At 35.7% G+C, this 25,333-nt stretch overlaps 3 protein-coding genes across 10 annotated transcripts in view; all 3 read left to right on the top strand.

The window, feature by feature from the left end:
- Window positions 1–2,551: 2,551 nt before the first annotated feature.
- On the top strand, window positions 2,552–6,050 carry zgc:163143 (uncharacterized protein LOC795946 homolog). Of its 2 annotated transcripts, none has more exons than XM_056753018.1 (12): window positions 2,552–2,787; window positions 2,866–3,055; window positions 3,134–3,166; window positions 3,339–3,457; window positions 3,636–3,723; window positions 4,377–4,412; window positions 4,500–4,553; window positions 4,755–4,988; window positions 5,071–5,177; window positions 5,415–5,580; window positions 5,730–5,813; window positions 5,887–6,050. In XM_056753018.1, exons 1-12 carry the CDS (start codon window positions 2,720–2,722, stop codon window positions 5,908–5,910), a joined length of 1,203 nt encoding a protein of 400 aa, XP_056608996.1. In that variant the 5' UTR covers window positions 2,552–2,719; the 3' UTR covers window positions 5,911–6,050. The 2 variants fall into 2 exon arrangements, with proteins under 2 accessions (XP_056608996.1, XP_056608995.1); XM_056753017.1 differs by having other exon boundaries at window positions 3,297–3,457.
- Window positions 6,051–8,210: 2,160 nt separating this feature from the next.
- On the top strand, window positions 8,211–17,031 carry nmrk1 (nicotinamide riboside kinase 1). 7 transcript variants are annotated; one of them, XM_056752833.1, is made up of 9 exons: window positions 8,211–8,313; window positions 8,816–9,127; window positions 10,674–10,764; window positions 10,871–10,919; window positions 11,114–11,279; window positions 11,543–11,614; window positions 11,702–11,808; window positions 11,884–11,978; window positions 14,718–14,858. In XM_056752833.1, the coding sequence occupies exons 3-8, from the start codon at window positions 10,675–10,677 to the stop codon at window positions 11,970–11,972; spliced, it is 573 nt and encodes a 190-aa protein (XP_056608811.1). In that variant the 5' UTR covers window positions 8,211–8,313; window positions 8,816–9,127; window position 10,674; the 3' UTR covers window positions 11,973–11,978; window positions 14,718–14,858. The 7 variants fall into 7 exon arrangements, with proteins under 7 accessions (XP_056608811.1, XP_056608810.1, XP_056608812.1 ...); XM_056752832.1 differs by having other exon boundaries at window positions 10,645–10,764; XM_056752834.1 differs by having other exon boundaries at window positions 8,816–10,569; window positions 11,114–11,233; window positions 11,725–11,808.
- Window positions 17,032–17,812: 781 nt separating this feature from the next.
- septin9a (septin 9a) overlaps window positions 17,813–25,333 on the top strand; it is a 98,424-nt gene continuing 90,903 nt past the window's right edge. Inside the window, exons 1-2 of the mRNA XM_056752766.1 lie at window positions 17,813–18,062; window positions 23,544–23,612. Of these exons, the coding sequence (XP_056608744.1) occupies window positions 18,047–18,062; window positions 23,544–23,612 (85 nt within the window). The 5' untranslated portion in view covers window positions 17,813–18,046. The remainder of the gene's footprint in view (window positions 18,063–23,543; window positions 23,613–25,333) is intronic.

Here is a 25,333-nt window from a genome sequence, read left to right as displayed (position 1 = left end):
TCTGAGTATTCACTTTGTGGATTCACAAAAGTGAGATCATGTGAATTTTTAGAACAATTGAGAGAATAACAATACTCATTTAGCGGATGGCACTTGCTAGTTTAAAAAATAAGAACTCACGCATGTAACTTAAGTAAAAAAAATGAAAATAGGCAAACAGGTAAATTTTAGATGAATAAGGACTTTTGGGCAATTTTGTATTCTTACTGATGTGCTTTGCCAAACAGTTAAGTACATTTTCTTGTGAGCTGATTCATTTTTGCCCAATCTTTAAATGTGTAAATCTATTATGAAAATGCATTGGTTTATTTCAACGAGAAGAAAACATTAAATGAACCGCTCACAGCTACAAGAATTGTGTTGAATCTTAGAAGAGATAAATGAAGAAGCCTTGAGAAGCCTTGTTAGATGCATTTTCAAAATGTTGAATAATCGACAGATATGACTGTAGAGTGAGTAATAAAGAAAGTTAAAGATTAAAAGGGTTGTTGTTTTCAGATTTTATGCCACAACACTGCACCACCAAATGGCTTGCATGGCTTCTTTAGTGAAGATGTGGATTTAGCTGAGATGTATTGCTGAAGATGACCTGTTTGATTAAGGGGGGAAATGAGATTTTCCCTAGATCATTCTTATGAATGAATGACAATAAACATCAAGCCTTTTGAACTGTCAAAAAGTGAAATCTGTCATATCAAGAGCAGAACTGACTCTCTGGGTCTTACTTCTTTTTACTTAATCTCATTCATCATTGCCCATATCTTATTTATTATGATCCTCTCTAAGCAATATCTTTAAGATTAGCACTATAAATTTGTAAATACACAAAAAAAAGAAAGACAGAAAAATGGAATGAAAAGAAACACATAGCCTACAACAGCAACGATATCTCAATGGGAGGAGCGAGTTTACCTTATGTCTGTATATATAAAGGTCTGCTGAACTGCATGGTAAAGTGGCATTTTGACGGAACTGCTTTTTAAGAACAAACCTCGTGAAAAATATTGTTCCTTTTTCTCTAGATTTATTTTAGATAAATAATGGATATTTTTAAATTGTCAGCTTTAGTGTTAGTCTTTTGTGCACAGGTGTGCATTACTGTATCAAGTGTCACTGAGGACAGAGATATCTGGACAGACATCAAGAACTTAGAGGTATTCCGACATTTATATTATATAGCTTTTGAGTATTTTTTCACTTTGTGCAGTTTAATGTTGTCGTTTCATTTTTTCATTTATAGGAGATGCCATCGAAAACAGATGTATTAGTGTACTTTGCTGATCTGGTGAAGCGAACCAAAGAGCAACAATTTCATGGATTAATGGGCAGAAGTATAGGTAATGTGTGTATACTTCTTTGAATAGAGAAATAGCTTTGTCAGAAAAACCAAAACCATCATATCTGAGACCGCTTGGGGCGGAAAATGCCTAATTTAGATCTGAATTTATTCAAACACAGAATTCAGCTATTCGAAAAATTCATAGTTTTTCCACAGCTATGCTGTACACATGACACTAACATGTATTACATTAAAACACCAGATCTCTCGTCAAATACTAGTTTTGTTGTTTTAGGTGGTTTTTAAATTAAAATGAATTTATTCTTCCACTTTAGGAATCACTCAGCCTGTGCGACTTGGTGGAAGAAGTAAGTTTATATCCTTATCGTGTTTACGTGCCTGCTTGCACTCTTGTTTATTGATGAATTTATGTGCATATCCTTATTTAGATTAAAAAAACTTGTATTTGTTTTAAGGAAACAAAGGGGAGAATTTTGTTGGACTTATGGGAAGAAGATCTCCTAGTAAAGGTAAAGATATTGTCTATGACCATCATGTTTTCAAGGTTCTAAACATATAAACCATTCATCGTATTGGATGTCTTCTTTGCTTTCAGATTTTCAAGAGGAATGGGACAGACCACAACTTTACTAACTATGCAACTGAATAACGACCTGCTGTTGTGTTAGACACAAAATCATAAAAAAACACCATTTAATCTGCAACATATTTTATACATGTTAGGGGTTTTTCAAATCTTTAAAACTTTAAATATGATAAAATAAAAACAAAATGTATATTAAATTAGGAATCCACAACATCAAGCAATGCAGGCTGTATTGGTTTGACATGATTTAAAACATATAGCCGAAAGGTATCCAGCAATGAAGTGCAATAGAAAATATGATTCACTTTCTTTATAATTCACTGAATCGTTTTTTTATGTTTGACTATATGACTGTGTAACTTGATTTCTAAATCTAAAGAATAAAGATGGTGTCAAACAAAATGATTATGAATTATTATAAATAATAATAAAAAAATAAATTAAACATATTTTGTTGACTTCACTGCATTGTTACTTCCTCAGAGTGTTGTTCACTGTTTTCCTTTGGTGATAAATATGCCATCATCTTTGATACACTAATATACACAATACTGTTTGAAAATATGGAAAGGTGTGCGTTCAGTGAGTCTATCTCAGGTATGTGCTGTACATCATTGTGACCAGCAGGTGGCGATAACTTGCGTTCTGGTACACGTAGCGCTCGACATCGAAGAAGTCGATGTTAGTGTATGTTTTGGGTTAAGTTAAATAGTATTGTAAATTCAACAATAAACAACCTTTAAAATTGCAGATTTACGCAAAGTCTCTGTAATAGAAGACTGTAGTTAATCTGCAATCATTTAACTGAACCGAATGTTGAATCTACAGACGCGATGGTGTTTTATTGTAGCGCGTATAACTGCAAAAACAGTACGAAGGACAAGAGTCTCTCATTTCACGCGTACGCATATTAAATGATCTTAACCTCCTTATGTACGCTCCGAAATCCAAATGATATATCTGTTTAGTTGCATTTCAGGTTTCCTCTGCACAACCCCAAATTGCTGAAGACATGGCTGAAGAATTTAAGATGGAAGGACTGGACTCCAGCTTCACACAGTAAACTCTGCTCCGTCCACTTTGAAAATAAATGTTTTGTGTCCGAGGGGAAGAGAATAAGACTGACACCAGGAGCTGTGCCGACCATCTTTACATTTTCAAACCGAAAGGTGTGGACTCCAGTCAAAATAAAAAGCATCTGGATGTCATGTACGTTAGGCACTTATTTTCTGGTTTTCTTACTGCAGGCTAAGATCGACCCAAGAAGTAGAAGGGCTTTGGTAAGTTACACAACCTTACGTGTGTTTCATTTACATATTAAGATTTTTTAAGGGAGATTTATGCAACATGCTCTCCCTTGTTTATTAATCATGTCCAAATGTACCTCTCCCCTTTGATTTGGGTTTAAAGGGGATTGTTGGCAACTTGAATCCTTCTCATCCAACTGTACAGAATACGACAGCAGACTCAGAAAAGTTGGATCAGTCCAGCTCTGAGAACAGTGCGAAGAAAAGATTAAAAACCACAACAGAAGACCTACAAAACAATGAGCTCATGGGACAAGATGAAAGGTTTGTAATTGCTCATAAGAAAAATTCATAACTGATGACTTTGTTGTAAGGGGTATAAGATTTCATTGTAAGATTGTCAAGAATAGTCAGCATCCTATCATCTTATTCACCACCGCAATCATCAGATGTCTGCTTTCATTGTTATTTCTACTTCATGTGTATTTTCATGCCTAAAAAGACCACCATGGACCATCCTGGGAAATGATGCTCTTGACAAAAGCATGACTATATCCAGCTTTTTTCACAGTGGATACTGTTTGCCAAAGGTATTGCATTTGTTTTCTGTTTCCTCTTAAAGTGATACTTCATCCAAAAATGACAATTCTGTCATCATTTACTCTCCTTCGAGTTGTTCCAAATCTGTATAGATTTCTTTGTTCTGATGAACACGTAGAAAGATATTCGAGAGAATGTAACTGGCTAAATTGGCCCCCCATTGACTCCCATAGTAGGAATATTTTTTTTGCTCTGTTGAACACAAAAGACATTTTGAAGAATGTAGGACAGAAAACAGTTCTGTGGCACTTTTGACTACCATTGTATTTTTCCTACTATGATAGTCAATGGGGGGGAAATCTGTTTAGTCAGAAGCATTTTTCCAATATGTGTTCATCAGAAAATGTATACATATTTGGAACTATTCGAAGGTGAGTAAATGATGACAGAATTTTCATTTTTTGGGTGAAGTATCACTTTAAAAGCTGTGTAGCACATTTCTGGTTTTGCCCATTAACAAATTTTGAATAGAAGACTCAGACAGACAAAAATATTTACATACATTTGGACATTTAAATCACCTAAATAACCTAAAATGTCTATTTAAAGTTTTGAACCTAATTGCATCTGACAATAGTAATAAAATGTTCAATATTACAATATATTTTTTGTTGCCACTATATGCGTGTTATTTCCTTCACAGAACCTTTGCTGGGCAGGAGATGATGATTTAAATATAGTAAGTATTGATGTTCTTCGGTTAATTTTGAAAGAGAGCTTTTAAATATTTAACATTTATGGCAAACATCCTTCTCTCCTAATCCAGATGCCACATGTAGTTTATGGAGTTCCAGGACAAACCGAACCCCATATAATTGAGGTAAGCTGGTTAACACATTATATAATAAGTAGGCTTATAAAGAATGAAAGATTTCAGTTCAAATTAATTATTATCCAGTGCTCAAGATTTTATCATGCAGAATGTATAAGATGCATTGCATTTTATGGAAATAGGAAAGACCACATCAGATAATGATGTTCATTTTTACCGCTGTGATGTAAATTAAATCTTTTCTCCCAGGTTAAAGAGAGGTGGGAGTGGCTTGGCCTTGATGTCAGAGGCCCGTTCCCCCCCACAGTAAATAAGCACACACACATCATGACCCTGACAGACTATCATTCCAAATGGGTGGAGGCATTTCCTTTGACTGACAAACTCTCGAAGGATGTGGCTGTGTGTCTCGTTGAAGTCATTCAACAGCAGGGATACCCTCTCGGAATTCTCTCCCGGCTTCCAAAGGGAACCATTGTGGAGGTAAGAGACGCAAATACATAATGCAAATCAGTTGCTACGGAAAACTCTTCAGTTTCTTCATATTTTCCTTTTTTTTTTTTAGATTAACCGGGAGTTAAAGAAACGTCTGCATCTGAATGCAAACTCCTTGGTAATACACCACCGACAAACTGGTTACCTGGATCTGGTCACTGAATCACTACTCAATGAGTATGCTATCTTTAGGATTATATTATAGATTAACTACCATATCAGTGCAACAAGAATTGAATACTTGGGTTTGTTTTTGCACAACAGGAATTGCACATAACTACTGAATAAATATTATTTAAACATTTATTTTTAATGCTAAAGTTTTTTTTTTTTTTTTTTTATAATTTACCAAAACCCAGCAGTGACCCTCCGGGATCTAGAGTTGTCTAGCCCTGACGTACTGTATGTTTTTAGGATGCTGGATGATCTTGTAAAGAAGCACAAAGGCTTTTGGCATGTGGCACTTCCTGCTGCCACCCTTAGCCTCTGCTGCATGAATCACCCCACGACCAGAGAAAAACCATTCAGCCGCATGTATGCCAAAGAGCCGGCATTCTCATCTTCACCCAGACAGCTCCCTGTAAGTCTGAAGGACAAAGTGTTCTTGACACAGGCTCTTTCATAAGAAGTTACTCATTGATTTAGTTTGTACTGTATTGTAAGTTGATATTCTTGGCAGTTTTACTGACTTTTGTTCGTTGTTTGCTTCTGTCTCGTTGCTTTCTATAGTACAATGCTACTGATATCCGCTTGAGTTCCTTTGTTATATCATCCACCGAAGCCAATAATCTTAGAGCTGACACAGAAACATTGGTAAGACCCTTAAACTAAACTAAATTTCATTCTGCTGTTTGATTGGTTTTAATAACAATATATTTTTTTTCAGGTGCAGTTGAGAAATCCGATTTGACCGGTACAGCAGATGTCATATCACCTCTGAATGTTTCGCTGTTTTATTTCCTGCTCTCTTCTTTTTATAAGTATAAAAACAACAGGTTGTAAATAAAAAGGCCTTTCAAGCATAAATTAATAAAATATTTTTTAAACTGAGACATGCTTCATTAGAACGTGTAAAGCATTTATTAAAATTGCATCAGTGAGTTGCAGTACACTATAGTTTGAGAAAGAAATTTTTAAAATGACAAAAATCTCATTTATTATTTTGGCTTCAGAATGGAATGCATACAATTACTGGAAAATGCTGTTTAGCTTTAAAGGGATATTTCACTGTCAAATCAACATTTCCCAAGGTTTTACTCACCCCCAAGTAGGGTTGTCAAGGTACCATGAACATGTCTTACGATAATATACCAGCTGAATTATCTCGATGCTGTGCCATGTTCATAATGCAAATCTATACAAAAAACACAGATTTAGATGAAATATTTTGTATTTACTATAGTAGACTATATTATACTTTGCACTGGAATATGCTAGTATATACTTTATATATTCAATCTATTATGATTTGTATTTTTCTGTGTAAACCACAGCACTTTTGCCAGTTGAAATTTATGTGTAAAGGTGACAAAAATTAAGTCAATCGTATAAATCAACAAGTTGTCACTGAGTAAAAAAAAGAATTAACACTGTAATTTAGTTTTTTTTCAGCTTTAAATTGATACCATTGAAATAATAATTAAGAGTTTGAGATTAAATGGGTTTAGGAAGTTTTCACATCATACCCAGTATTACCCATAGTTGGAAATAGTTGGATTTACTGCAGTGACTTTAAGTCTCCTGTTTTTTATTTTAATTAAAGGCCCAAACTATTACTTTCCATAATATTTGCATCAAAAAATGCATCCATTCTCGAAAAATATAGCTTGACCTATTTTTACTGCGTTTCCTGACTCTGATGTATATCACTGTCTGTGTGGGTTTGAGCATGGGCGTAAATCTCATTTAACAGTAGGGGGGACAATACATGTAAAATTTCTCAAGAGCAATTTATGAAGGGGACACAAATAATACAGTCAAAAACGACTATTACGTTTATCATGCAGACTTGTAGTCATATTATAACTGAACTGTCATATACTGTAATAAAAGTGAACAATAAAGCTTTTTTCCATTTATATATTATTTGTCTCTGTTGTGAAGATAGGAAACAAATATGAAAACACACTACCCATGATACTACATGTTGACAATGAGTCACTTTTTAAACGCTTATAAAATGTTATCTTGTTTTATACTGCAACATTGTCTGTCAAAGTCACCTTACATCGACATTAATGAGTGGTTGTTATTTTCCCCTGTAGTGCACTGCCTCCGCCAACAGACTTTGTTCATGTTTGTGTACCCAAACAAACAGTCAGTAACAGTGACAGATGCATAAATTCTGTGTTGTACTCGTTGATGAATTGCCCGAGTTTCAGTAAACTGAATGTTTAGTTATTCCTCCGCGCACATACTGCACAATAGATGCTGAGAAAACGATCCTCTCCAACTGAATGAAAGCTGTGCACCTTTAGTGGACGCTAGATATAGTGCCAACATCACAAAACTGTAACTGGTATGTTCAAGACTGTGTGTGACACGGGACCTGAATGGCGGGATCGGTGGGTATAATTGTGGCCGTTAATGTTCACATCATGCCAGATCGCCAAAAATCAAACAATGCATGAGAAACGGCTTCGGCGTGTCAGTTGCAGTGTGTGACGTCCTATGTAACAAGCTGACGTTAACTAGCTAAAGTGTACTAGCTAAGTAACGTTTTAATCGCTAACATAGCAGATTCATGGAAAAGTACATCGGTAAGCAGCATTTTTTGCGACAACTAATTTATTAATGAATCAGCATCAACTATATTAAAGAGAATCACTTCATTTAAAGTGAATAGAATAGCCTTGTTACTGGAGTTCAACAACCACTGATGAACTGAGCCGCATACTTGACTGGAATGTGCAAACTTAAGCGCAGGTGAGATGAACGGGGAGAGCAGGCACTGGATCAAACCACTGTGAGAGGCAGGGGAGGGGGAACTCAACAGTTTTTAAACGCATTTTTTGTGTTTGTACTTTCTTCTTATTACACAATTAGTTTAGGTAAACAAAATATATAATTATGACAATAGAGAATACGAGTATAATTGATCGAGGAGGGGACAACCCTCGGATTGACGGGGGACATGTCCCCTCCGTCCCCCCTGGGATTTACGCCCATGGGTTTGAGTATATAAAGATCAGCAGTGAAGACAGAAGTTCATTTAGCTTTGACTGATTCAGATACACTGCTTGTGTAAATATGTCTTGGGCATTTGTTTTGTTTTTAATCACTGTTGATCTCTGCAGCCTTGATTCAAGTGCAGGTCAGTGTTTTGTATTTTAACAGCATTTTCCATTTTGCCACTAAGGTTTGTTAAAAAGCAGTTTTTGTGTCAGTTTCAATTTGTCCGCTTTCAAACTGATTATATCTGATTATAGATTATAGGGTTTCATTACACAAAAGGTGCTAGAAGGATACTTTTATTACTAAAATGTTATAGTATACTTTTAACTTTTAAGCAAAATAACAGTCATATTTATTCATGTAGTCAAGAAAAGTAAAAAAAAAACATTTTATGATAACCTTGATTTTATCACTGTTTTTATGTGTCTTTCACGTCACTGTTGGACGACTCTGTTACTCCAGAGGTTTGATTTTGTTGAAATTCCACAGACACTGGACTGAATAGACAAAATACATCTAGAAATGCTGATTAAATGAAAATTTGGAATGGTCTCATTATTTTTTCCACATCTTTTTTATAGTCATTTATCTCTTAGTATTTTGTGTAACTGATTCCAACTGTTTCTTTACATCATATTTAGATGAACACAGATTTAAAGGTGGGAGTTACACCATTAGGTGTCCGGCACCTCAGAAAGATGCACTGGGTGTATATCTGAACACCAGACGAAAGGTAGAACGGCAAGTCCTGTATTATCATTGTCATACAGGCGATATAACAGCGAAAAAAGACTACAGGGGACGTGATAATATCAGTCTTGATGAAACGATTCTGACAAGCAACATTTGGAACCTTCAACTGAATGATGCTGGAGCTTCTTGGTGTTCATGCATCGCACTTTTTGGGAAATGTGAAATGACAGCAGGTGAAGGTGTTTTTCTTTCCGTAAATGGTAAGTGCACATTTTTCTGTTTTTATTCTCAGGGTTTAATTACAAACTACAGATTTTGATTCAATTTATTGTCATTACACATATACAAGTACAGTGTAACGAAATGGATTTAAAAAGAAAAATACAGCATAACATGAGGAAAGTGGTGAGAAAAACAGATACACATAATACACCATAGACAAGACTTGCAACAGGGTAAGATAATCCAGCTCCGGCAAGCAGCCATCCGGTCCAGTGCCATTACGGTGCCGCTCACAGACCCACTTGTCAGGCTGGCGGTTCAAAGCACAAGATGTAACAAAACAAAAGTTTTTTTAATGGCTAAAGTGATTTTTAATTTAGCTTGACAGAGCCATCAGGTGAACTGGCTTCTTCCACAGCCAGTTCCATGCAACAAATGTTTTCATGACAAATGTTTTGTGCCAGTTTGTTCAAGATAGGCGGTCAAAACTTAAAAAGCTTAAATGTCACTTTACAATTTAAACTAATGATTTTACAAAATTGACAATGTAACATGCCAACCACGCAGACCACAATTTGTCAAAAATGTCATGCAACACAAAACTCACACATCTACAAATGTGCCGCAGTGGAAAATAACTAAGACAACATTACAATTATTTATCATTGAGAGTTTTTATGGATTTAACTGAAAGTGTAGGGCAATGATCGTCCCGTTACATATCCTGATTCTCCTTATCTCAATGATCCTCAATGCTTCTTTCCATCCTGCTGTGGAATAGCCACATACATATAAAGTAAACAACAGATGATTTTCAACATGAACCATTTAAACAGTCCATGATATTCTTTCATAGCTTAGACATGCATGAAGGCAGCATCAGCTTTAAGGCAAGACAGCAAAGCCTACCACCTGCATCTAAGATCTGGGTCTGGAATGCCACTGGAGTACTGTATAGTGACCCATATGTGTTAGAGCCAGCACTACGAGCCCCGTTGGCACATAGAAGGTTTATTGTAGTCTGCAAGGTCCAGTGTATTTACTTTACAGTCTTTGGTGGAGGAAAGAAGCAGCTGGGCTGCATTCTTTCTGCAGAGAGGCATGTCTCCCCTTTCAGAATGTGATCCAGATAAATGATATAAAATGAGAGCCAAATGAGCAATAATATTTTACATTACATTATAATCACGATTAAACTGTTTCAATAAGTTATAATACAAGATTATAATGTATTATAATATAATGCTTTAACGGAAATACCAATATCCGCTAGTAAGAACCCACCACAGCAGATGGCGCTGTCGAGCAGGTCTGACCTGGAAAGTGATAAGCGAACAACAACACGACAGTACTACAGAAAACCACGCTTATATTATCAGTACTTCAAGTTTCCAACTGCAAACTTTTACCAGTATCCCATTACCGATTAAATCGTAAGAAAGTCGATAAAAATGAGAAAAATAATCATCGGAATTGGTGGGTGAGTAAAATAAACGAACTACGTCAAAAGTATTGTAGTAACGTTATTCTCTCATTGCAATCCATCGTATATCAGTTTAAAATCATGTCTGACTGATGTGCTAGAATGACAAATGGAGGAAAAACCACTCTGAGTACAAACCTACAGGAAGTTTTGCCTAACAGCTGTGTTATTTCTCAAGACGTCTTCTTCAAGGTACCCCGCCCACTTTGTAAGAAAGTTATGTTCTTATGTTACGTCATAATCATCCAACACCTACTTAACATGTCTTTATTATATTTATGTTCTTCCTTTTTCTCAGGATGACTCTATGGTCCCTGTGGATAGTAATGGCTTTAAGCAGTATGACAGTAAGAACAAAGTAGATCACATGTGTAGTTCCCACAATGCATCACATTAAAGTTTGGATTACATCCTCAATTCATCACGTAAAATGTTATCGAACAAGCTATCCTGTTTTGCATTAAACTGTATGTTTTCAGTGGTCATCCCTGGTTTATCCACACATGATTCTCCTGGATGATTTCGATGATCTGTTCTGCAGCTCTAGATGCTCTGCACATGGACAGAATGATGAGTGATATTGAATCATGGCAGAAGGATCCTGAGAGCTTCATGTCATCTCGCGGTCTCAGAGTGAAATCTACAGGATTGCAAAAGCCTAGTGTGTTTGCTCTCATAGTGGAAGGATTCCTCATTTTTAATCATGGGTAAAATGTTAAAACAGCGATTAGCCATAGAGAAATACATAAAGATATCATTTTGTTTTTAAACATGCAGTTTGCATTTATGTTTTTAAATGGGCCATTGTTTCATGTTTTTTTCATGTAAAAGAAAAACGCTTTCAGTTTAAAACATAAAAAGAATATGGTGTTTAGTCATTTGTTTTGTCATTGTTGTAAATGCCCTCTGAATCTAACAATAATGTGATATTTGTTGTGACTTAATTAAATGGGTTTTATTTCATTTCCAGGCCTCTTAATGTCTTATTTGACAAAAGGTTTTTCCTGGAGATTCCCTATAGTACATGCAAAGAGAGAAGAAGGTGGGTGCTGGACTCTTATGCTATTAGATGTGTCTGCTTCGATAAACACCAGTTCTTTCGACTGACACCTTCATCTCCGTCTAATAGCTCAAGAACCTATGTGCCTCCAGATCCACCTGGCTATTTTGATGCGTATGTTTGGCCCATGTACCTAAAGAACAGAAAAGAGATGGACGATGCTGTAAATGACATGGGTAACGCTGACATGTTTTTTGTTTTTGTATTAAATATTGTCTTTAGTTATGTAATGTGGTTAAATCTCTTTGCAGTGTTTCTGGATGGTACACAGAGGCAGGAGGAGCTGCACTCCTGCGTTCTTGCAGACATGCAGGAAATACTAATAGTTTTGCAGAGCTGAGTTCACGTGGGTAAATCTCCAGTAAAGATGCCACATTCTACACAGTGCTCTAAAGATTTCTCATGAAAACTATTTAATTTCTGCCTTTACAGTATTTAAATGTAGAATAAAGTGAAGTTCTCAGATTGAGCGTGGACCACTATTCCAAACCGCCATGACCATAATGTTTTAATGCATTATACATTAATGCCTCATTTTAACTTTATATAGTAATGCTATTTGCCATAAGCTATGTGACTGCCATGTGAGTATGCATTACAACACATGCATTAACTGTGCTCTCTGTGTTTTTCTGCAAACTCGTTCATGATTTTTAATAAATAGTTTACCTTCAAAATGAAAGTTCTGTCTTCGTTTACTCACCCTGTTGTCATTTACTGTCTTTTCAAACCTGTATGACTTTTTTCTTCTGCAAAACACAAAAGAAGATACTTAAAAAAATGTTTGTAACCAAAACCTCTTGAATTGACCTGTATGGACACAAAACAATCCAAGTCAATAGGACCAATGGTTTTCTGTTAACAACATTTTTCAAAATATCTTCTTTTGTGTTTTGCAGAAGAAAGTAAGTTATGCAGGTTTTAAATGACAAGATGGCATGTAAATAATGACAGAATTTTCATTTTGAAGGTGAACTATCCCTTTTTACTTGAATTTTTTCCCATGTCTCCAAATGTTTACAATCTTAAAAATCTACAGTCTATGAAGACAATGAGTAGTGTGAAAATGTATTTGTGCAGTATTTATAAGACTAAATTGCATTTATCACCATGATGTTTTTTTAACCATTTAGACTCAAAATAGTTCGACGGCCACGTCGCGAGTACCACGTAAAAAAAAAGAAAATCCAAGATTTCGAGAATAAAGACGAAGTGTTACGAGAATAAAGTCGAAATGTTACGAGAATAAAGTCGAAATGTTACGAGGATAAAGTCGAAATGTTACGAGGATAAAGTCGAAATGTTACGAGGATAAAGTCGAAATGTTTCGAGGATAAAGTCGCAGTAATACGAGATTACAACTTGTAATATTTTGAGAAAAATCACAGAATTGCTAGAAACAATGGATGTGAAGGATTTGGTTAAAGTACTTCAGCCAGGGTCCCAACGTGTTGTTATATGATAAACTGAAGCAAACATTGAAATATTGAAATAGAATACAAACATTGAAATATTAAAACAGTGCTTGATTACCTAATGTACAAAAATCTGGGTGCATCAAGCTAATAAAAGCCACAATCCTTAAGGATTTATAAAAATGTACAAATGTGAACTAAAGAGGTTTTAAAAATGACTGCTGGTGTTTGCAAGGCCTTCCGTAGAACTAAGAACTAACTCACTGGTTCAGATGATGTGCTTAAACATAACATGACTCTTAAACTACAACATTCACTTAAACAAAATATGTTTTACGACAAATTTATTCTCGAAACATTTCGACTTTATTTTCGTAACATTTCGATTTTATTCTCGAAACATTTCGACACTATTCTCGACATTTTGGATTTGTTTTATTTTTAACGTGGCACTAAAACGCTGTCGTAAAATAACGATGTTATCCTGCTTAGTTTCCTAAAACTTCCTAAAAAACCTTGATAAAACAGAATTCAGATGGTTGAATTACACATGCAGGATCACAAGAATATATATCACATGTGCATTTTCAGTGTAGTTGTGGAAATACCTCTTGTAGTTGGATTTACTGCATAGTGCATAGTGACTTTAAGTCACCTTTTTTTTTTTTAATTAAAGGCCCAAACTATTACTTCACAAAAAATATTTGCAGCAAAAAATGCAACCATTCTCGAAAAATATTGCTTGACCTATTTTTAACTGTGTTTCCTGACTCTGATGTATATCACTGTCTGTGTGGGTTTGAGTATATAAAGATCAGCAGTGAAGACAGATGTTCATTTAGCTTTGACTGATTCAGATACACTGCTTGTGTAAATATGTCTTGGGCATTTGTTTTGTTTTTAATCACTGTTGATCTCTGCAGCCTTGATTCAAGTGCAGGTCAGTGTTTTGTATTTTAACAGCATTTTCCATTTTGCCACTAAGGTTTGTTAAAAAGCAGTTTTTGTGTCAGTTTCAATTTGTCCGCTTTCAAACTGATTATAGAGGATTATAGAGTATAGGGTTTCATTACACAAAACGTGCTAGAAGGATACTTTTATTACTAAAATGTTATAGTATAGCTGCAGAAAAAATTAAGAGACTATTTCAAAATTAAGGTTTTTCTGAATTTACTATTTATAGTTTTTTGTTTAGGTAAAAAATGTTTTTTCATTCTGCGAACTACTAACAATATTTATGCTAAATTTTAAGGAACAATATGGTTTCTATCTGCATTTATTTGCATCAAATGAAAACTGGAGGTCAAAATAACACAAAAGACACGTTTTTTCATACCTTTTTCAGAAAGTTCATATGAACTTTTAAGCAAAACAACAGTCATATTTATTCATGTAGTCAAGAAAAGTAAAAAAAACGTTTTATGATAACCTCGATTTTATCACTGTTTTTATGTGTCTTTCACGTCACTGTTGGACGACTCTGTTACTCCAGAGGTTTGATTTTGTTGAACTTCAACAGACACTGGACTGAATAGACAAAATACATCTAGAAATGCTGATTAAATGAAAATTTGGAATGGTCTATTATTTTTTCCACATCTTTTTTATAGTCATTTATCTCTTAGTATTTTGTGTAACTGATTCCAACTGTTTCTTTACATCATATTTAGATGAACACAGTTTTAAAGGTGGGAGTTACACCATTAGGTGTCCGGCACCTCAGAAAGATGCACTGGGTGTATATCTGAAAACCAGACGAAAGGTAGAACGGCAAGTCCTGTATTACCATTTTGCAACAGGCGGTATAACAGTGCATGAAGAATACAGAGGACGTGTTAATATCAGTCTTGATGAAACGATTCTGACAAGCAACATTTTGAACCTTCAACTGAATGATGCTGGAGCTTATTGGTGTTCATGCGAGACAGATTCTTTTGAGAAATGTGAAATGACAGCAGGCGAAGGTGTTTTTCTTTCCGTAAATGGTAAGTGCACATTTTTCTGTTTTTATTCTCAGCGTTTAATTACAAACTACAGATGTAACAAAAGTTTTTTAATGGTTAAAGTGATTTTGCTTGACAGAGCCAACAGGTGAACTGTCTTCTTCCACTGCTAAACAACACAATGGCATGAGTGACTTCCTGATACCAGTGACGGCTCTGACCGCTGGAAGTGTGCTGTTACTCTTACTCCTTTTGTTTGGAGTGTGGCTGGTGCCCAAGGTAAATGTTAAATGAGTGTGTAACTCCTCAAAAAACATGTGAACATTGTACAGTACTGTTTTCAGATTGATCTGTAGCTGTCATTTGGTGCATGGATGTCTCCCGTCATATCTGTACATTATTTTGATCTTTCTTATGATTCTTCTTTTTTCTTTTTAACGTTTATGCAAATTTTCCTAAATGTCATAGTTTAATTAATCGTGTGTTTTCCCCCTCAGATAAAGACACGCAGAATGAAAAAAGGAGAAGAGAAAACATCTGGCAATGGAATATATGAGGTTATGAAAGTCAACAGTTCATGAGATTTTCAATGCTTCAGATTTTTTTTTAAACTCAAAATATATTCCCATAAATGTCTTTAGCTTTTATACTGTCATGTGTGGGATGATGTTAATATAGTAATAGACACTTGTAATTTGAAAAAGCAACCTCTGTGTGAGACCTGTGGACTCATTTTCGAAAAGTTTCTCTGAGGTGAAGTTTGACATTATATGCAGTGAGTGAAAAAAATAATCTGATTTAAAATAATGTCAGTTATGATTATAGTGATCAAAATATGTTTTTCCTCTATGTACCACACTGACATCTAACTTCTCAGTTTCACACACAGGAGGTGTTATTTTTTTTACAACTGTTGGGGTTTTTTTGGAGGGTGTTTTGCTGTGACTCAATTTGTCTTTCTAGCTTTGTGTTTATGTAATCTGAAGTTTTTTTTTCAACTTGGTATGATCTTCTGTTAAAATGTTATAACGGGCAGATCCTTTCTTTAAAAACGTCAGATTTTTTTATTCTGACAATTCTCTGACCACCTCTATATTTTGTAAATATTTTTTCTTAAACATCTCACATTTTAAATCTAACAGCATTAAATGTATAACTAAATTTGGACCATAACTCAAACTTGATGTTCATGCTTAATTTTTTATTTAGCTTCAGCTACACTATCTGTACATTTGTCACTTGAATGTATGTATGTGGGTTATAAACAAACTTTTTATGAAGCTAATATTCTTCACTGATATCGCATTTCAGACTAGATGTCAACTGCTTAAAAGTAACATAAGTTTATCTTTACAAGAATGAGATTTTTGTCATCCTGTAGCCATGTAAACAAGATTTGAAAATGCGGTCTTAGCTGCAGCCTGATGTGTTTTCACCTGGTCTTTGTCTGTAGTGCATTGCACATTATACATTTAGAGACAAGCATGCAGACTTCCTTCTGTGGTAGACAACATGTATGTCAAGACCCCTCTAAAAGAAACCCACATCTGCTTCAGAGAATGTCACCTCTTTTCTGCCTGAGCATCACCTCACACTCATAGCGTCAAAGGTCTTCAAACAGATCTTATTTGTTCCGTTGACAAAAACAATGCAAGATAATCTAGGTGTTTGTACTGCTATGCCAATAATTATAAAAAAAAAAAAAAAATTGTCTGATTGTTTTGAAAATGAATATCTAAATGTTTATCCTGTAACATGTTTGCTCTGACAGTAACAGAGCACAGTTTTAAGACCACAGAGGTTTTGATGTGACGATGGTGTGTCAGAGCCTCCTAGTGTAAAGGTCACGGATGAGCCCATTGGCTTTAGATGCAAACATTGCGGAAAGATTCGATCAAGTCAGAGAAACGTTGTTTTTCAGTTCAGTTGTCTGAAAAATGTCAACATGTGTCACCAATTTTCAGCACGTTCTTGTACTTTATATAAAAGGATTTGATTGTGTCCACTGTACAAATGTGAAATAAAACCACATTTTTTCCAACTGTGTTTATGTCAAGTACAGCTAAAAACATATCTAAATAAAAATACCTACTGTATCTAAAATACCTTTGCAGGATATGCATCCTTGTCAAAAAAACTTTCTCTCAACAGGTATTGTCCAACAATTGCACTTGTTAAACAATTATAGCTTTTCATATTATTTCCTTCCTATTACAAATCGTTGTATTGTTTTCCACATTTGTTAGTCGCTTTGGATAAAGTTAGCTAATGCTAATTATTATATAGACAGGAGAGTGCTTTAAGGTGTATTCTGTTTTATTTGAAACTGTACATTTTTGATAAAAAATAGCATTTTATATATCTGCATGTAACGTTAATGAGATTAATTATAAATAGCCTTAGAGACATCATAAATGTACAGCCTTTGGGCATGTTTTCACATGTCACGTGACTTGTTGACACAGTATGGGTTGACTGGAGTAATGACGTCTAAAACTATACTTTTATGTGTACTTTTTTGACCCCATATCACATAGACATGTTATTACACATTCATTTAAATGTATATATTAAATTCAATATTTATTTTTTAAATAAATGCATCGCACTACCGGACAATGCAAGAAACTCCGAACAGTTAGCACAAAGCCGACCTTTCCTAATACGTAAATATAGTCATTTCAACCCAAGACGTGGAGCTTCTCCAAATAAAGTCCACTTTTATAAAGCCTGACATTAGCTCACATACTTTTTCCTTCACTAACATACAGTAAGTCACCATCTGATTCGTGTATCTCTCTGAGGCGGAGTTTATAACCCACAGGTGTGTGAACAGGTAAACTTCGGCGGTGTGTGGGAGTTATAGTCCTGACTACACTGTGCGGGCGCTTAAACATAAAGACGAATTAAATCGATACATTTATTTACCGGTTCACGTGCGCTGTACCGAGCTTTAAGGGAGACTTTTTCCGCAACGAACGAACTTACTTCAGATGTTGCGATCTCATACGGATCTGATTGACTGAAGTTGAGATCCTTAGGAGTGGCCTGTGAACATGAAGAAGAATTCTGGTGAGTGTATACCTTTCATTAGGTTCATGCCAAACGCCATCATATATCTGCTATTATATCACACCATAACATAACATAACATTCAGATCATCTTTAGCACTATATGTCACTGTCGCTGTGCTTCAGTTCATTTGTGCCATACGTACTGTATGCAACCTAACTTATATTCAGTCTATTATTCATAACCTATTTAATTGACGTACATATGCATTTTTTTTCAATAAAACAATGTGAAATGCTATGAAGAAAAGTTTTGTTCACAAACTGTAGTTTACTATGTAGTGTCCATTATGTGTGGGTCAAAAATACATCTATTTTAAATGTTCTATATAACACATCCGCTAATACTTTATTCTAATTTGCACTGATTGATCTGTTGTGTTATTATTAATATTTTGGAATGTACACATTTATATTTTAAGCACATGCAAACAAACTTGCACTTGCACAGCGTTTTACTGTAGCCTACTTTTTGATTGACGTACATACGCATTTATTTCAATTAAATAATGTGAAATGCTACGTAGAATAGTTTTGTTCACATACTGTAGTTAACTGTCTATTTTGGGTGGATCAAATAGGCTATATATATTTTAAAATTTTCTATATTACAAATCCACTAATACTGTATTCTAATTTGCACTAATATGATTTACCTGTTGCGTTATTGTTATTATTTTGGAATGTACACATTAATATTTAAGCACATCCAAGCAAACTTGCACTTCTGTAGCACTTAACTGTACTTTATGGAAGTAGGTGTGTTCCTAGATACTCGCATCCCTAGAAGTAAACCTCAATGTTGGCCTATTTCTAGAACCGTTCAGCAGTGAGGGTGTATTTTGTGGTCCTTGCTTGCAATATTTCCTTTTTCGTTGTGCAACGAAGCCTGAGGCGCTACATAAAGCCCTTCCATTGAGAACAGCCGCGTGTTTCCTTCCCTATAATCTCAACAGACGCATAAGGCGAATTCTCTGTGTACACAATGATTTGGCAGGAATGTAGCGTTTCCTCGGGCCTGCCAAAGTCATTGTCACAGCCCAACTCCTCTCGCACACATGTTGGATCATGTAATCAGACTGTGCTTTTTCTCCTCCGCTCTCTGGCAGCACATTCTGCTGTGTATGTGTAAAAGCTGACCTCATTGTGAGAATATCCCTCACAAGCGGACAGCAGGAGGAAACCTGCTAGAAGTACCCGAAATACACACTTTATTTATTGATTTTTACAATTCACACAACACTTTGAATGGTGTGTGCATATGTTGCGTTATGGACTCTAGGCCACGCCCTGTAAATCAGTAACTCACAATGAGACTTATTCAAGCACTCAGACAAGAGTCTTTCAGTTACATTCACAGATAAGTGACATACTGTAAGTCACATTAGTTGTTATTGTAAGATTTTTGCAGCAGTTTGTTGCACTCTGGTTTTTCGGTGTAACTTCCAGTTGTTCATGTGCACCAAAAGTGGATTCGGAAGAATTTTGTCACCTCTATTTTGGTCTTCGGAGTGCCTTGTGCACAACAACTGTCCAGATAATTGATAAAATGTGACTTCTGCTTGTGGGATTGCATGTGACGCTTTCTATGTGTGAGGGTTTATGCTAAATTATATCTCCCAATTCTCATCTGAAAGTGAATCATTACGGGTGGATGAATGAATCTCATTGTTAATTCTTTATTTTGGAAGATTGCCCAACAGAGCTTACCGAGGCAAAAGAGACTCTGCACTATAACACATTTTTTTTATCAGTTTCTGTCTCCTATGGCTTCTCCCCCGCCTCCTCTTTCCTGACCTGCCCTGTCATCACAGTCGGGCTGACAGGTGAGTCAGCGTCAGTGAAACTCGCTGTGAAATTAACTAAAGCCAGAGCTGTTGATCACTATGATTTTCAGTATGTGTCATAGGCTTCAAATGTACACCAGTTTCTGACAGCACTTGATCTGACAGTAATTGACAGATGGTTTGGTCTTTTTTTCATGTCCTCCATGTCTCCCTGTCTTTTCACTCAAGGCTAAGATTGTTGGCTTTCTGATTACTCAGTGTGGACACAGGAATGTGGTGGATTGATAAGGGCACTTCATCTTGCAGAGTGTGTGTAAAGACAGGACTCTTTCAAAGCTCTGCAAGCTGGATCCACATTTGTAAATATCTTAAGTTTTTGTTCTTTTTAAACATCTCAAGGACTTCACTCCGGTGATTTTAGGGTATTTTTTTTACTTTATGTTTATAATTGTTCTACTTCAGCTTTCGAGCAATGTCTAAAAAGTGCCATTCAAATTGATTGAACTGAATTGAATACTTTTAACCAATAATAGGTGAACTGAGAAAATATACACAGCTGTTTCCATTGAAAGAGCTTTATGTAGTGCCACAGCCTCCAGTGCACAGTTAAAAGTACATAGTACATATTTATTGGTCGTAAACATTTTTTCACTAGCCATAAAACTTTAATCAAACATTTTAAATGTTATTGTCTGTTTGTTCATATGGCAATATGGGATTATTTAGCTGTTTTTACTTGTCTGCCCAAGTACATTTAAGAACACATCCTAAAGGTATTAAAAGTGCTCTATTGCCAATTTTTTACTTTTTGAATTAAAAATATAGTTTTTCCTAATTATACAAATGGTGTCTCAAAATAGCAAAGTCAAGTACACTTAGATCTTTAGTTAATCTTGAGAAGTACCCAAAAAAATTTTGTGTATGACACTCTAAATAAAATGGTGCTATATAGCACTAAAAGTGGTTCTTGGCCCGTAATCATAAGGTACCCCATTTTAACCATAACTTGGTGCTTCAATGGTTCTTCAGCAGTTATTTGGAATGACTGAGGTGCTATATAGAGCCGCTGAAGAACCATACTGCACCACTTCAGTTATGAAGAACGACTGAAGCACCAAGTCATTTTTCCATATAGCACTTAAAGTGGTTCCCCTGTGATAACAAGCCAAAAACCACTTTTAGTGCTATATAGCACCATTTTTTAAGAATGTAGGTACCAAGTTAGTGTGAGAAAACAGAGCACGTTCAGAACTTTAAAGTGTATTATTGTACTCTTTTTCACCAGGGTATTATAGCAGAGTGTTGTGACAGTGTATTTGTCTTGCTACATTGCATGAAATGGATTGTCTCTTTTCGTTAGTAATAATGTTATTGCATCATCTCTACTCAATTATTAGGAAATAACTGTTCTCTCTATGTTTGACTTGCCTTTGACCTGATTGTAATAGTAGGTCAGCAACCCTATTCTTTAAACTTCATTGCTTAAATAAACATTGAATAAAAAAAGACAACAACAGAGCATACAGCTAAGGACATCACCATTTGGAGAAAATTAAATGATGTTAAAAGATTTTTTCCTCCAGTTAGTATTGTTCATTAAAGTTTTGAAAAGCCTCACGTTTAAATGTTGACTCTGTCCACAAATGTTTTACATGCTACCTTGGAGGAGCACTTGAAAATAGAAGTGGTGCCATTTACAACTTGCAGTGAAATAAAATTGAGATCGAATTTTAAATACATGACAGTGTAGGCGTCAGGCAGAACACACAGCATGTAATGCAACCCACATATGTGTCTTTGTGTTTGGCAGTACTGGCTTGTTCAGTCATGTCTCAATATTATGTGAGGGGACCCCTTATGTATACATAGAAAACAACCGAAATGATCTCACCCATTCCTTATCTCAGTAGTCTGTCAATAAAGCTGAGATATTCAACCACTTCATTAAATCTTAGTTCATTTTGTCAGCCGTATTAACCCAGAGGGAAGTGCATTGTGCATTACTTTCTCGCACCCAGCCTGTTTTTATCATCATTGTATGAGTATTTTATTTTATATAGCTCACTATTCATTTTTATTTAGGATTTGAAAAAGGGTCCCAGAGGAGTTGGCTGGAAAATCACTATGTTTTTTAATTGTAAACTTTATTGCTGCCTTTAAAGGCCCAGCGTGTGAAATTTTGCGACATCTAGAGGAGAAGTCGTGAATGGCAACCAACGGCCCACTCCACTGCTCACCCCTCCCTTTGGAGGCTATGGAGGCTTACAGGACTAAGATGTTGTCACTTTTTCACTAATTTGCTGAAGGAGTGAACGTATTAACGAAACACACTCTGTATAACACTTTGTCTGTTTAGGGCTACTGTAGAAACAACATGGTGAATTCCATGCAAAGGATTCGCGGTGTATGTAGATAGAAAAAGCTCCTTCTAAAGTATTAAAAATATAATGCTTCATTATGTAAGGTCTTTATAAACCTCTGAAGACATAGTTAAGGTATGTTATATTGCATTTCTGTCAATGGATCATCCCAAAAAAATACACACAGCACCTATGAGCCAATTATTCAAACAACTTTAACAACTGATCAGAACATGATCTGAACAGTTTTATTTTGCCCAGTCAAGTCCATTATCAAACAACCTCATGTTAAAATTTCTAAATTTTAATATATTAAATGATGAACTATTAGAGAAGATGGTCCATAATTTGGTTAATGTTTGCCATTGTTCATAGATGCCTGTGATGCGTGTCACTATAAAATGGCCTAAAATAATTTGATGACATTGACATTGATTACTATAGTCCTGCCAGATTCATTAGAGTTTGTAGAGAATATCACTGACATGTTCAGGGCTATATTGGATGTCTTAACCAGATGCTTGTTAATTTTTTACAGCATTTTACCAAACAGCCATTATCCAGATTCCTCCATATCACCATAAAGTTTCAGGAAAGAGTGTCTTTCAGGGATTTAGCAGAAATGATTTATAAACCTTCACATCTGTGTGGAAACAAATAAAGGCTTTGTCAACAATGATGCACAGTTACCGTTATTGTTGCAGCACCTGTCATGTGTATGTGTCACATATATGTGTTACCTCACACAGGAAATTCACACATTGAACAGTGCACAATCCTTTGGTATCAACATGCACTAAAAAGGCCTTAAAGGCTTAAATTGTCATTAAGCAAAGTTTCATTCACTTAATTATTGCCTTTGATTTTGTTGAAAATATAACCTAGAAGATGTCCTCACCTTATGCATTGCACATTTATCAAGACACGTGGCTTACACCACCAAACCCATGCACGAGAGGAAATATTGGTTTGACAACTCATGAGTCAATCATGTACTTATCCTATCTGCATCAATATTAGAAACATCATCACTTTAAAAAACACACTTGATACGTTCATTCTCTCATATGGAGTGTTGAATTCCAACAAAGACTTTCTAAATCAGCAGCGTTTCATCCTTCTCTGTGTTTTTGTGACCCATCTGCCTTGATTTTGCAGACACATGCAGCCCATAATGTTAGTTGGACTGTGCGTCATTACTTTGATGTCTATATCCTCTGCTCCATTTCTTCTGGACTTTGTGTCTTTTGTCTTTTCTACAGCATCCTTCCGTCTGCAAACACTGCTCAGTAATTTCAGTAATCCTGTTTTTGTTATGTCTTCTGTGCTGACAGGCATCGCTCGGTCTACCAGCGGCAGGATGAGAAGGGCAGAGAAAGATGTAACCAGTCCTACTGGTACTGGTAAGTGTTCACATATTTGAAACTAGTTGCACTTTTCTCAGCTCCATTTTGATTGCTAGTGTTGTTTCTGTTTTAAAAACATCTCGCTACACCAGGGTCGCAGAGATGTTGATGGACATGTGCATCTCTGTACATTTGTGGTTGTGTGCCTATTAACACCTTGTGGATGTAAGCGCTTATATGTGCAGAGAGTGTGGTGATACCTCATCGCTGAAGCATCCTCTCTTAGCGGGAGTGACTTATGCAATGTCAGCACCTCTGCATATGGGGGGGTGGTTTAACATCCAGAGATCTGCATGAGTTGTACAAACAAAACATGCACATGAACACATGCACACATGCACACAAATAACATAGACTGGGTCAAGAATGGCAGCTAGTGCAATTCTGTTTGTGTGTTGTCCATGGCTGGTTTTCCCGAAACCGTCGTATCACTATGTCATTCTTGAGGAATACCTTCAGAGTTGTAGCAATATATTCTTAAGAATGACATTTCATTAAGAAGGCTTTGGGAAACCCGCCACAGGTGGTTATACATTTTAAATGTCATGTTCTGTTTAAAGCAGCTAATCAAGTTACTCATTGTGTGTGGGTGATACGTTTGTAAATGTCTGTTTTTCTTATGCTTACTCCTATTTGTGTGTATGAGTCAATGCCGTGAAACTTATTTTTGTGTGTGTCCCTGCAATTGAATAACATTTAAAAGGGATAAATGTGTCAAATAAATTTGCTAATTACATGCATACTTTCTCTTTTCTGCGGACCAAGACTGAAATTCTGGTTGTAATTCAGAGAATAATTGGGGAATGATTGCATGGATATCTTTTGACACCAAAAATAAATTGATAATTCATCATTATTATTAAATGAGTATTAACTTAAAAAATTAATTTAAATTATTTTTACCTTAGCAGACACCCCAATGTGACATGTTGATGAGATGTCGACTGTGCCAAGTTCTCTTGTGGACTATAGTAGGTCATGTGCTTCTAGCACAGTCCATTGCTAGCCAAAACTGTGACACAGCCTCTCTTTGAGGTCTTTGAAATGTCATGTGTTTGGGAATTTAAGGCTATGAGTCTAACAGTGGGTGTAGATCTACGAACTGTCTCATAGAGGCGGAATTGTTCCTGTGTTTAGGGGTCTTTAGAGAGAATGCTTTGCAAATCTTCAATGTACAAATCTAAAAATCAATGGTTGACATTTGCCATTGTTTGCCTGCTGAAGTATGTTTTATGTACATTTTACACTCTCGTTGTTTAATAGGGCACCATTGGAAAAAAAATGTGGGTTGCCTGATCAGTGTCATGCAGACTGACGCAATCAATAACAACTGAAAAGCTTATGAATGCTTTGAAGTGCTTTGAATAGTTCATAGAAGCTGTGGTCATTGTTTACCGTGAAATATGAGGCCAGGTTTCTGAGTTTGTCTTTAGTAATACACCAGAGTGTGTTTGACATCTTGACCAAAGTGTGTATTTCTTCACAAGTATTTGAGCTCCTCTCCCAGCTGCCTGCTCGACAAATGACCCTGGAGCTCCCCATAAGGATAAGCCAAAGGTCAGTCTCACTTCCTGAACAAAACCACATCATACTCACTCCGAACGATGGACTGCTATTGCCCACAGAGGAAAACAAAAGAAAATGTGGCTTTGAAGTACAAATTAGGAGACAAGATATGAAATACTCTGTGTATGGTCTGAACTATGAAGTTTAGACGT

Source organism: Triplophysa dalaica, chromosome 7 (assembly GCF_015846415.1).
Source record: "Triplophysa dalaica isolate WHDGS20190420 chromosome 7, ASM1584641v1, whole genome shotgun sequence".
In the NCBI taxonomy this organism is placed as follows: Eukaryota; Metazoa; Chordata; class Actinopteri; order Cypriniformes; family Nemacheilidae; genus Triplophysa; species Triplophysa dalaica.
This window is presented reverse-complemented; position numbering and strand designations above follow the sequence as displayed.

Excerpts from the sequence above, each read along its gene's own strand:
- zgc:163143 (XM_056753017.1), top strand. The coding sequence starts at position 2,720 with ATGGTGTTTTATTGTAGCGCGTATAACTGCAAAAACAGTACGAAGGAC. Across the intron at positions 3,724-4,376 it reads GTGGATACTGTTTGCCAAAG|AACCTTTGCTGGGCAGGAGA; the intron begins GTATTGCATTTG and ends TTTCCTTCACAG. Across the intron at positions 4,554-4,754 it reads CCGAACCCCATATAATTGAG|GTTAAAGAGAGGTGGGAGTG; the intron begins GTAAGCTGGTTA and ends CTTTTCTCCCAG.
- nmrk1 (XM_056752828.1), top strand. The coding sequence starts at position 13,924 with ATGTCTTGGGCATTTGTTTTGTTTTTAATCACTGTTGATCTCTGCAGC. Across the intron at positions 13,988-14,717 it reads CAGCCTTGATTCAAGTGCAG|ATGAACACAGTTTTAAAGGT; the intron begins GTCAGTGTTTTG and ends CATCATATTTAG. Across the intron at positions 15,033-15,129 it reads TGTTTTTCTTTCCGTAAATG|AGCCAACAGGTGAACTGTCT; the intron begins GTAAGTGCACAT and ends TTTGCTTGACAG.